General features: G+C 50.1%; 1 protein-coding gene across 3 annotated transcripts in view; it reads left to right on the top strand.

The window, feature by feature from the left end:
- Positions 1 to 11,927, top strand: part of NET1 (neuroepithelial cell transforming 1) — a 49,527-nt gene extending 37,600 nt beyond the window's left edge. The window contains exons 1-10 of one of the 3 annotated variants that reach the window (XM_023918834.2): positions 114 to 398; positions 4,427 to 4,534; positions 5,128 to 5,295; positions 5,984 to 6,046; positions 6,427 to 6,523; positions 6,631 to 6,707; positions 7,474 to 7,731; positions 7,962 to 8,132; positions 8,846 to 9,032; positions 9,883 to 11,927. In XM_023918834.2, coding sequence (XP_023774602.2) covers positions 207 to 398; positions 4,427 to 4,534; positions 5,128 to 5,295; positions 5,984 to 6,046; positions 6,427 to 6,523; positions 6,631 to 6,707; positions 7,474 to 7,731; positions 7,962 to 8,132; positions 8,846 to 9,032; positions 9,883 to 10,268 — 1,707 coding nt within the window. In that variant the 5' untranslated portion in view covers positions 114 to 206 and the 3' untranslated portion in view covers positions 10,269 to 11,927. Of the gene's footprint in view, positions 1 to 113; positions 399 to 4,426; positions 4,535 to 5,127; positions 5,296 to 5,983; positions 6,047 to 6,426; positions 6,524 to 6,630; positions 6,708 to 7,473; positions 7,732 to 7,961; positions 8,133 to 8,845; positions 9,033 to 9,882 lie in introns of those variants that run through there. The other 2 variants (XM_086886331.1, XM_086886332.1) reach the window with 2 other exon arrangements.
- Positions 11,928 to 12,496: the final 569 nt, after the last annotated feature.

Here is a 12,496-nt window from a genome sequence, read left to right as displayed (position 1 = left end):
GCACTCCCAGCAATGAACAGAGGCGCAGGAAGGATTTTTTGGGAGATGTTTTGGGGGGGTTTTTTGGGAGAGTTTTGGAGGAATAAATTTGGAGCTCCGGGAGGCTCCCGAGTGCCCCGCGCGCCAAAGGGGCGTGGCTTGTAATGGAAGGGCGTGGCTTTGCTGTAAAGGGGGCGTGGTCTAGTTCGGGGGCGTGACTTCACGCGATGGCCCCGCCCCCTGCGGTGAGGTGGCGGGTGCGGCGCGCGGTGGGCGCAGAGCGCGATGAGCGGCGGTTGAGCGAAGGTTGGTGGGGAGCCGCGGCCATGGTGGCGCACGACGAGCTCGGTGGGCTGCTGCCCATCAAAAGGACTATTCGGGTCATCGATGCGCAGAACCAGCACTTCAGGGAGCAGGAGGTGAGCGGAAGAGCGGCTGGAGAAGGGGAAAAATGGGATTTATTTGAGGGGAGGGTGGGGAGAGGGGGAGCCCCCTCAGCTTCCCGCTCTCCCCGTCTGAGGGGAGGTGGCGAGCCGGGCAGGGCGCGGGGTAACCGGCGAGTTAAAAAACCTTCTTTCTATATATACACATGTATTTTATGTACATGTCTGTATATACACATATATGCGCAATATATTTAAGTTCATCGCCCCAAAAGAGTGGGACTAGGTAGCCAGGACCGATCTCAGCGCCTCACCCAGCGATTTTAATAACCGTATATATGTTTAAGCCTACGTATATGTACATATATATATATTTTACACACATATATATATATATATGTTTTATGTACATATGTACACATTGCATATCTATATCTGAGCTTATACCCCTAAAAAATGAGCCAAAACCAATCTCGGTGCCTCACCTGACCCTGCACTCCCCAGGTGGTTTTTCATTAAAAATTCGCCTGTTTTCATTTAAAAAGTCGCCTCTTCCCATTAAAAAATCCACTGTATCTCTCAACGTTCTTCCAACTGACAGGATTTTTCCTAATTAGGTGCTTGTTTGCTGCTTAAACCGAAGAAAAACCCGTCATCGTGGGGTTTTGTTGGGTGTTTGAGGACTGGTTTGTTCGATTGAAGTATTGTTATTTTTATCGCGTGTTGTTATGCAGATGGCAATAATTGAGCTCCTGGTAGGTGTTCCCAAGCCTCCTGCTGCGACAGGAGCAAAAGTTCAGCAGCCAGGTAGGGCCCTTGGGCTGGGTTTATTGCTCAGATTAGTGAGATGAGATGGGGAAAAAAAAAAAAAAAAGTTTAAAAAAAAAAAGGCGTCTCCAGACATTGCTGGGGTTTGAGGGCTCAGCGCCGAGTCACCGAGCTCAGCAAATCCCGGATTTGCAACAGCCAAACTTGGGCAATGTCATTGTGCAAAAGGGAAACCAGATGTTGGGGGAGAAATAACAAAAAACAGAGCTCTGGGAGGGGAATAAAATCACCTCGAGTTCTGAATCGCCCGAGTTGTCAGCGGGTGTCCCTTGGTCGGGAATGGGATGTGGGATTTGGGAAAGGTCTGGAAGTTCAGCCTGAGGCTCAGCAAGCCCCTTTCGTGTGACTCTTACACAGAGGTTGGTGATTTCTGGCAGGAATTATTCAGGCTGCTGACTAAAATTCTATTTTTGCTGAATTGGCTGTGTAGGGGAAGTTCTTGCCGTGCGTGGTTTTGCCATTGGTCACCGTGTTTGTGTGGAATTGTGTGTGGCACGTAGGAATTGCACTCCAGCAAGGGATCCTTGTAAAAACCACTAATTATTACCCAGCACAGGGGAAAGGTTGTGGGCGTGCTGCTGGGAAAAAAAAAAAAACCTCGCTCAAAAATAGAGCCTGGTTTTCTTTCCAGCAAGGTGCAATCTTTTCATGAGTTAACCTGCACTTAGAAGCACTTGGAGGAATTCTAGGAGTGTGAAAATTCGCTTTAGTGGCTGTGCTCGTGATGTATTAATTCACTTTTAATAAAAAGCCTTCTGGGAAAATAATAATTCCTGATGGAACTGTTGACCCCCCTGGGGTTTTAATTATTTCTGAGTGCTGTAACACCCCTGGATCGTTACAAAAACCTCCCAGACTTTATTGTAATCCGGCTCCTGTAAGGAAGACGGCGTGGAGACAGGAGAATCATTGTTTGCAAAGTACAGAGCTAAAAAAAAAACCCTCCTGAGCCCGAGTTATCCGCAGTATGAAGCACCCGGAGTCTCGGCTTACGCCGGGCTGGGCCGGGAGTCCGTGACCCCGGGCTCAAACACAGAGCTCAGCCAAGGGCGATTTGCTTTTCCTCCTCCCTGCTCCGCATCAAACGCTCTTCGGGAGGAGAGGAACAACCAGCTGGGGTTTGGGTTTTTTTGGCAGTCGAGCCGTGTCTGAGGAGCGCTCAGACACAAAAGTGGGATTTTATTTCTTTTTTTGTTGTTGTTCTCCTTAAAGAGAGGAAAAAGGCCTTTTGCTAAGCTGAATTCAGGAATTCCTGCTGCCAGCCCTTGGGCACGTGCACGTGTCACTTCAGCCGGGCACAGATGTGCTGGGAAGGCATTCCCACATTCCCACATTCCCCCACAGCCCTGCGTTCCCTGTCACTGGATCTCTGCAAAGCTGCAGTTCTGACCCTTCTCCAGTGACCTGCTGGAGCCTCCCCACGGCTTGAGCGCTTTCCTGCTTTTCATTTTCAGCGTCACATTTTGCTTTTCCAGGCTATTTTTATCCCTGGCCTTGCCAGAGCCGTGGGTGGCTTTGTGTCTGCATCTTCAGTCCTGCGCTTTCGTAAGCTTCTCTTGGCCCACGTCCCTTTCTTTACCCTACCTTTACCCTGACAGATGATTTTCTAAAAGTAAATACCTCCCTTCCAGTCAGAAACATCTGCAATAAATTAAACCTTCCTTGTTGTCTTTGGGCCTGGCCTGACTTTCCAACCTTTTCCTGATTGTCCCTGTCTTGAGTTCAGTGGAGGAGTTCCTGGTGTCCCCCCGCTTGGTGTTCCCAGTGTCGCCTCCCTTGGAGTTCCCGGCGTCCCACATGAACCCAGCTGAGCATCCTGTGATCGAGGACACTTTTGCAGCTTTTCCCCATTTTTATGGCACCCTCCTAACTCTGCCATTCCCCAAACGTTCGTAGCACAGCTTTGTGCTGCGCCAAGAGCTCATTTTCTTCCTGCACGGCTCATAAATTGTTTCTTTTCATGTTCCCCCCCGCTCTGCAAGTTTGAAGGCTGAACTCAGGGTGAGCTCACCTCCTCCTCCTCCACCACCTCCTCCTTCTCCTCTGTTGCCCAACACCACGTGTGGGCAGGGCCACTGCTGGGGTCGGGTTGCTGAAATCAGATCTTAGACACACACACGGTTTTTATGTTCCTTCAGTCTTCATGACTGCAATCCAGCTCTGTCTGTTCCTATTCCCGGTTTTTTTCAGTTTTGTTTTCAGCATTCGTCACTTGTGAGCGAAGGGTTTGGATGGAGACGGCGCAGGGCCCGTCCTCAGCAGCCTCCACAGGCTCTGCCTTTCCAAAAAGCAGGAATTCAGCAATAATTAACCACTTTTAGCTGAACCCAAACTGAGGCTGCTTCCCTGTCCTGATGGGAGCTTGGTGCTGAGCAGTCCCATGAGGATGAGTCACGCCCAAGCTTGTGCCAGATGTTTGGGAGCACCAGGACAATCCTGCAGCCTTTTCCAAGCCTTAACTGGGAGCCCATCTCTTCCCGGCTTCCCCCTGTGCACACCTTTCCTGCCCAGCCCTCACCACACAATATTTTTGATGTCGAGTTGCCAACAGAACTTTGAAAAGAGAAGCAGCAGGAGCTTTCCAGGGGCGTTTCCTTTTTCTTGGCAGCATTTGGGTCGGGACAGACTTGAGCTCCCGGCGGGGATTAGCAGTGGGGAAAAGCAGAAGCTCCGGCTTTCAAACCTAAACAAAGTGTAAGAAAAATGACAGTGGTTGCAGAGGGTGGAGGAGGAAACTTTGCAAACTGAGGGATTTCAGCTTCGTCTGTGTGCGTGTCCCTCACAGGAATGTTCAGCCTCTGGTTGTTAATGGCCGTGCTGGGCCCCCGCCGCTGCTCTGCTCTCCAAAATAAAATGGAAAAACACATTCTTGCTCCAGAGGAAAAGATGAGAAAATGGAGAAGCAGATCCCAGCTCCGTCTTTAGCTGCCACAGAGTGTCAGAGAACACTTTAATCTATTTCTGTTCAAAGCATAACAGTCCCTGCTGGAGCCCTATTTTGAATTCTCACTGATGTTCTCTCACCTCTTTTAACTCTGGGCAAAAAACCTCTGCAGTTTAATTGCAGCCTTAAAGTTCAGACAAATATTTATAGCCTTGGAAGACGAATGGCTGATTCCAAACACTCTCCTTGCAGAGTTTGCCGCTCCTTAAGCGGGTTTGTGCTTTTGGAACCTGCCTGAGAAATGTCTGAGGGAGGCACAGCCAGGACAATTTGTTCTCTGCTTGCTTTGCAGGAGCCAAGCACTAAACGGGTCCGGCCTTTAGCACGAGTCACCTCCCTGGCAAACCTGATCTCCCCTGTCAGAAATGGGGCGGTTCGACGCTTTGGGCAGACAATCCAGGTAAAAACAGAGCGAAACCTGGAGCTTTGGCCAAGGGATTGGTTGGATGGGGTAGATCAGACACCCCGGGGGGATTTTGAAGCGCTGCCTGAGGAGTGCAGGGGCATAAAGTGCTGTGTGAGCTTAAATCAAATCAACTGCTGGAGATAAAGAGCTGATAAAGGGCCCCGAGCCTCGGCACTCGTGTGCTGCAGCGTGCTGGGCGCTTTTAGGAGCCCTGCAAAACAGCAGGGCAAAGTTCAAGTGGCTTCTCATTAACCTCTTCCTAGGAAGAATTAATGATTCTCCTTTATTTACTTCCTCATGGCTGGCAAATAAACCCGAGCTTTGCTTTCTCATCTTCCTCCCCAGTGGATCAGCGCAGGGTGAGGGGCACGGAAAGCCTTGCCAAGCTCTGGGCTTTCTCAGCAGCTTGATTAAAGAGTTCCTTTCTGTGAGGAAAAGTGTCTGGGTGTGTTTTCCTGCCCTGGACAACCCAGGAGGATGAAGGATTAAGAGTGGCATGGATAATATTCTGATAATCTAAAATGTTGGCTCATCAGGTTTTGTTTTTAATATTTTTTATTCTTTTTTTTTTTCTTAAATCCCCGCAGTCGTTCACCCTTCGCAGCGACAGCAAATCCCCCGGCTGTGCCCAGAAATCATGCAGCAGATCTGCTGCTCCTACTCCCCCTAAGAGGAGGAACAGCGTCCTTTGGTCTGAAACGTTGGATACCAACACGAAAGAATCCCTGAGCACCAAAGAAATCAAGCGCCAGGAGGTAACAGCCCATGGAAAACGGGGCTGGGAACGAGGCCTTTTGTCCCTGCCCTTGCTGGGAAAGGAGAAACAACCTTGGGGGGGAGGCTTCATCTTCCCATGTACCTAAAGCTAAGATTGATGTCTGCATCAGCCATGGGAAAAGGTGGATTCCACTCTGGAATTCATCTCCCCAGTGCGACCCTTTGGAGATGCCAAACTTTCCACGGCATTGCTGAAATCCCAGCCCTGGCCCCGCTGGCTGCTCTGCAGCTGCCCCAACCTCAGGTTCCTCACAGAGCCAGCTGTCTTTCTCCTAAAACTCCTGACAATTGGTTGGAAGCCAAGCAGCAAGGCCTTGGCTTGCCTTTTTCCTGGAGTTCTTGGACAAATCTTGTGGAGACGGCACGGGAGCCGCCGGAAGCCGCCTGGGATTTGACCTCTGCAGTTTCGGGGGTTTTGTGTTTGCAGCCTTGCCCTGGCGAAAAGCAGCGATTTAAAAGGCTCTAATATTTAATTTGGCTCGTGCAGGGGCCCTCAGGGCTTTGGCAGGGCTGGAAGCAGAGCTGCTTTCTCAGGGCTAGGACAGCAGATTTACTCAGGGTTGCGGTGGCCGGGGGTCGGGGCGGGCTGTACATCACAGCTGCTGAAAGGCTCTTTGTGACACACAATTCCAAATAACTCGGGACGCTCGATCCCTCTCCTCCCAGGCCATCTATGAAATGTCCAGGGGAGAGCAGGACCTGATTGAAGACCTGAAGCTGGCCAGAAAGGTGAGTGGGATTTTTCCTGCAGCCATTGATGACATTCCAGGGAATAATGAGGGGTTTTTTTTTGCACCTGCAAACACGACGTGGGAGCTTTATCAGCCCCAAAAGCCCCAGCTGGAAAGCCAGTTTTGAATTCTCTGACTTGAGCACTGGGCCAGCACCAAAACCAGCCATAAAAGGATTGTGCAGAGCTGCTTGGGGACTCCCTCTCCCAGCTGGGAATAGGCCAGACAGGAAAATCATTTAAGTTCTCCCTACTCCACAGCGAGTGAATCTTTGAGCGTCAAATCTCTCTGTTGCCTTCACTTCTTTCACCTGATAAATCCCCTCAGTTGAAATCATCAGCTTTGGGGCTTGGCACATTTGAATATATTTCATTTCAGGCCTACCACGATCCCATGCTGAAACTCTCCATCATGTCTGAGGAGGAACTCACCCACATTTTTGGGGACTTGGATTCCTACATTCCTCTGCACGAAGGTAGGAGCAGCTGGGTGGTTTGTGCTCGCTAGGATTGAACCTCTCTGCTTTCTCGTGTTTCTCCTCAGGCCATTGCTGCAATTACTCTTTCTCTGTTTAAATTCCAGACTTACTGGCAAGTTTGGGAGAAGCAACGAAACCAGATGGGACAGTGGAGCAGATTGGGCCCATCCTTGTGAAGTGGGTGAGTTCAGAGCTTGGAATCACCAGGCTAAAACTGAGCTTAGAGAGTGTTTAAAGGCAGAAGCTGCAAAGCTCTGGGGCTTTTGTGGCCCTCAGTGCAAGATTGGAAGGGAAATCCTGGCAAAGCTGAAAACAATGGGATTCTGTTGGCTGGAACGGGCCCTGATTTCACCCCAGAGACTTGGAATGATTTGCTGGTTCAGGGTCGGAGTGTCTGTGTCTCCTGGACACTGTCCTAGTGTGATTCCAGGAGTGTTATCCCTGCTGATCCCAAACACTGGGAGCTTCATGGGCTCCGTGTGCTCATTCTCCTCACAAGATCCAAACATTGGGAGCTTCATGGGCTCATCCTGCTCACAGGATCCAAACACTGGGAGCTTCATGGGCTCCTTGTGCTCATTCTCCTCACAGGATCTAAATATTGGGAGCTTCATGGGCTCCATGTGCTCCTAACAGGATCCAAATATTGGGAGCTTCATGGGCTCCTCACTGGATCCAAACACTGGGAGCTTCATGGGCTCTGTGTGCTCATCCTGCTCCTCACAGAATCCAAATGTTGGGAGTTTCATGGACTCCGTGTGCTCCTCACAGGATCCAAACATTGGGAGCTTCATGGGCTCCATGTGCTCCTCACAGGATCCTCCCTTTGCTTTATTATCGTGAGGAATCCCCCAGTGAGGGCTGTAGAACTCGAGGGGTTTGCCGTGTTAGTGACATCTGCTTTTCCCACAGGGAATCTGACGGTAAATCTCCTCTGTTCCCTGCAGTTACCCCAGCTCCACGCCTACAAAGGCTACTGCAGCAATCAGCTGGCAGCCAAAGCGCTCCTGGATCAGAAGAAGCAGGACAGGAGAGTCCAGGATTTCCTGCAGCGCTGCCTGGAGTCTCCCTTCAGCCGCAAGCTGGACCTCTGGAGCTTCCTGGACATCCCTCGGAGCCGCCTGGTGAAATACCCCCTGCTCCTCAAGGAGATCCTGAGGCACACTCCCAAAGACCATCCCGATATCCACATCCTGGAGGAAGCCGTGAGTAATCCCCATTGGCTCCTTCTCACCTCAGGATGCGATTTGGGAGCTCCAGAAATCTTCCTTAAAGCCTCAGCAGTTCCCAGGGGGGTTTTTCTGGAGGGGGCCCAGGGAAAGTGAGGGATCAATCCATGAGGATTTTGCACCCTTTGGAGTTGTGAAGGAAAACAAGCAGAGGTCACTCAGGGAAAAGCAGTTAATCCCTGTTAATCATTTGTTTGGGTTTTTAGATATCCATAATCCAAGGAGTCCTCTCTGACATCAACCTGAAGAAGGGCGAGTCCGAGTGCCAGTACTACATTGACAAGCTGGAATACCTGGATGAGAAGCAGAAGGATCCAAGGATTGAAGGCAGCAAAGCTTTGCTGTGCCACGGGGAGCTGAAGAATAAAAACGGACATGTAAGTCCCTCCTTTGTTACTAATTAACCCTCAGACCTTCCCTCAGAGCTGCTTTAAACCCTGAGCAGGACTGGGATCCCTTGGGGATAGTTTGGATATTGGATAAAAAAGCAGAGGAAAATCCCTTTTTGGCAGCCTCATTTCAGGGTGTAAGGGAAAGTTTCCTGCTGCCAGCTCCACAATGGGCTTTGGGAAGCTGGGAAATGATTAGCACAGAGTGCCTGCAGAGAGTGCTCCCCATACCCAGGGATTTCCTGCCTCTGTTTACTTCCAGGTGCTCTGACATTCCCCATTAGGAGCCCTGGCTTTTCCAAACAAAAAGGTTCCTGCAAAAAAGCCTGTTTGGCTTTGGGTTGGATTTATCTCCCACTCACTGCGCTCCAGACTTTGCTGCCTTTTGTCCTCATTTCGACCTCCAATCTTTGCTTTCTTGATTTGGTTTGTTGTTGTTGTTTTGTTTAATTGGCATTCCATGCACTCAGGAAAGATACAGCTCTTACTCATCCCATCCCTGGAATCTGGGAATCATCATTCCCGTTCTAGGGATCAATAAAATAATGAAGCAGCTGACGTAATCCTGGCACGTGCCAGACCTTTCAGGAGACTCTGAAAATTACCCTGGGTGAAACTGCAGATAAGGTGACCTTGAATCCCACAGGATGTGTGACCTCATGGAATCCAGAGTCAACACCGGGATGTTTTCCCTTTCACAGAAGCTCTACGTCTTCCTCTTCCAAGAAATCCTGGTGCTGACGCGGCCGGTGAGCCGGAACGAGCGCCAGGCGTTCCAGGTGTACCGCCAGCCCATCCCTGTCCAGGAGCTGCTCCTCGAAGACCTCCAGGATGGAGATGTCAAAATGGGAGGCTCCTTCCGAGGAGCTTTTGGGAATTCTGATAAAGGTACGTGTGGGAATCCGGAAGTGGAGAGACATTTCTCTGTTTGTCCTATTCTCCAAAAAAAACCTAAAATAATCTTACTTGTCACTGACAGAAAAGCTTCCAAATATCCCTGGGTAAACCAGGATTTATAAAGAATTAAGTAAAATGTTTAGCATGTCACTGAAGTGAAAAATACAGATTTTAGAGGGTTTAATACATGGAGTAAAGATGGAGGCAAAAAGGTGTGGTTTTTAGCTCTTCCTCCTCCTCCTTCTTCACAAATCACAGTTTTTAAAAGCACAAAGAGTGGTTGAGAGTCACAGTTTTAATTACATAAGTAGATATAGAAAACTTATTTGTTAATATGTAAAAACAACACATATCTGTAGTTAATAGGGTAAAAACAGATGTAAAGATGAGGCAGCCACGTGGTTTGGGGCAGTTTTGTGCCATCAGAGCCAAAACGAGCCAGGTTGTGGTGAATTAAAGTCTGGAGAAACCTGCCAAGTTTTGTGATGTCATCCTAATAAACACAAAAAACAAAATCCTAGCGAGCTTTAGAGTTTACTTCAGACCCAGAGAAGTGAGATAAACGGGACTCCCCATGAGGGAGGATCCCAAAGGGGACTGAGAAATCCAGGAGTAGAGAAAAGTGCCAAAGTGCAGCAGAATGGAGAGAAATAAAACTAAATTAAAAAATTACAGTACGGATCCAATCGGCTCATCCGTGGTGGCCGTGAAGTCACTGCTGGGGTTTGGATTAGAAACCATCTTTATCTCCCCGCTGGATTTGGGAATGCTTTTGTTGGGATTTCAAACCTACCATCGGAATATCAGCTTGGAACTCATCGCTTTTCCCCTTTTTTTCCAGCCAAAAACATTTTCCGAGTCCGTTTCCAGGATCCAGCGGCGGGCCAGTCGCACACGCTGCAGGCCAACGACGTCTTCCACAAGCAGCAGTGGGTGAACTGCATCCGCACGGCCATCGCCCCGTTCCGGAGGAACGTTCCCGAGCTCCAGGAGCTGCCGGAGCTGAGCGAGGAGTCGGAGGAGAACAACCCCGCCGTGCCCAACATCCCGGCCCAAAAACGCCGCTCGGGAATATCCCAGATGGAGCTGGACGAGAGCGCGGCCGAGTGCGGCTCCGTCCTGGACTCGGAGGAAGCCAAAGGGATGAGATCCCACAGAACCTCATCCGGGCACAGAAAATCCAGGGAGAAGCAGCTCAGCGGGAAGCGGAAAGAAACGCTGGTGTAAGGGAAAAAAAAAACCAAACCAAAAAAAAAAAGGATCCCTGGTTCCACCCTGGGGGAAAACTGTTAATTTATAAATAATTCTGTGTACATTTTTGTACCGGGAGCGCCTTCGGGGCCGCTCCACGGATCAAATCCTGGGTTTGTCTTGGAATGGCAGCTACTGGTGTGCAGTTACTGTTGAACTGGGGTCTGGTTTTACTCTTGGAGTCCATGAGGGGATTTCCAAAACCCTCCTGGCAGAGCTGAAGAGCAAATTGGGGTTCCCCAAAGTTTTCCATGGCCATGGTAGAGGATGGGAAATAAAGCGGAATTTTGGGCAGCACCGGGGCTTTTGATGAACACTGCAAAAGTCCTTTAGAGGACCCTGAAGTCACTCTGCTGTGTGGTTATTCCTTCAAATTCCTTCAAATCTGCGTGTTCCAAAAGGAAAAATCCCAAAAAACCAGACCCCAGCTTCAACAGGTTCTCAGTTCACCTACTGGAATCTTTGATCTCCGTGTGTCCTTTGTACATTCCTCTGTCCCGCTCTTGTATCCTGCCAGCTATTTAATTTTTTATTAGTTTGATTTCCACGTTGGGGGTTGGGATTTGGGGGTTTGGGTTTTTTTGTTGTTGTTGTTTGTTTTCTTCGATTGGTTGGGGTTTTTTTTTTATTTTTATTTTTATTTTTGTATTTTTTTTTTTGTTGCTCAGACTTGGCATTTCCTTTCCAGTACTTGATCCTTCATGCTCCGAGGGGTGACATCACCCCGGAGCAATCCACGGGCTGGGAGGAGACACTACTGAAAGAGAACTGCTTTACTCCAGGGTGTAGGAAGGTGGTAGGCACGTTGTAAAAGGGTTTGGGGAGCAGTGAGTAGAGGGGGTAGAGCAGGGAGCGAAGGTAGATTCCGTGTTTTTGTCGCCTTTTGGGAAATGAAACGCTTCCCAACAGGAAGCAGGACTTGGAGGCGACCAAGGGGTTCTTGCATGTGGTAGAAAGGTAGAGGAGAGGAAGTGTTGGAGTGTGAGGAGAGGAGGAGGAGGAGGAGGAGTGGTTGGAAACACTCAGGGTGGCAGCACTGCCATCTTCTAGCGCTCCAAAGATCCCGGGAAAAATCCCGGGAAAGATCCGGCTTGGGAATGGCGCTGCAGAGCCGAGTGGGAAGCAAAGGGTGACAGCTCTGAGCACAAACGGGGTGTCCCTGAAATCTGGGATTGGGGATCCTGCAGTCCCTGAAATCTGGGATTGGGGATCCTGCAGTCCATGAAATCCAGGATTGAGGATCCTGCTGTCCCTGAAATCTGGGATCGGGGATCCTGCAGTCCCTGTCACCTGAAATCTGGGATTTGGGATCCTGCAGTCCCTGACACCTGAAGTCTGGGATTGGGATCCTGCTGTCCCTGTCACCTGCAATCTAGGATTTGGGAGTGACATCCTGAAATCCAGGATTTGGGATCCTGCAATCCCTGTCTCCTGCAATCCAGGACTGGGGAGCCATATCCCGAAATGCAGGATTTGGGAGCGGTGACTCCACAGCCAGGGATCATCACTGCCTGTGCCGTGTCGGCTGGGAACTTTGGGAATGGCGGAGGGTGTACACGGACACAGCGTGTGGTTCTCTGTAAATGTTGTACAGTTTCCAGTGCCAAGTTCCATTAAATTCCCGATGGCCTCTCACCTGCCTCCTTAAATCCTTGGGAATGGGGATCCCGCTAGGCTGATCCCGAGGAAATTCCCAGGGATTTGTTGTATCGGGATAAACCCAGCCAGTTTCTCCCAGTTTTCCCAAAAAGCTGACCTTGGATGGGGTGTCCCGGCTCCAGGGAAGGAGCAGCTCAGTTTTGGGACGGGATTTCCAGATGGGCTCTGCCCTCTGATGTGCCCAGAGGGAATTCAGCCCTTCCCGAGCAGGGAGAAGCTGGAAGAACAGCTCTTCCTGCCAAAAAAGCATCGATGAGCTGCTGGAGCACAGGGAGAGGAAATCCATGGATTTTCTGCTGGGCTGAATCTTTGTCTCCTCACCCTGCAGCTGACGGCAAATGGGCCAAAATTCCCTAATTCCCTTTGGAAGTAATTCCCTTTAATTCGTTCCCCCTGACTCGTGCCGGTTCCTCTCCCTGCTCCGTCCCTCCTGCTGGAATGTGCAGCCGTCTCGGCCCTCCCTTCTCCAGACTAAACAAGCCGTGCTTCCCTGGATTCCTCCCATGGAATTCCATGGGATCCCAGCTGCGCCTCTGCCCCATCCC

Source organism: Cyanistes caeruleus, chromosome 4 (assembly GCF_971803275.1).
Source record: "Cyanistes caeruleus chromosome 4, bCyaCae1.hap1.1, whole genome shotgun sequence".
Lineage (NCBI taxonomy): Eukaryota > Metazoa > Chordata > Aves > Passeriformes > Paridae > Cyanistes > Cyanistes caeruleus.
Note: the sequence above shows the minus strand (reverse complement) of the source record. Positions and strands in the feature narration are given on the sequence as shown.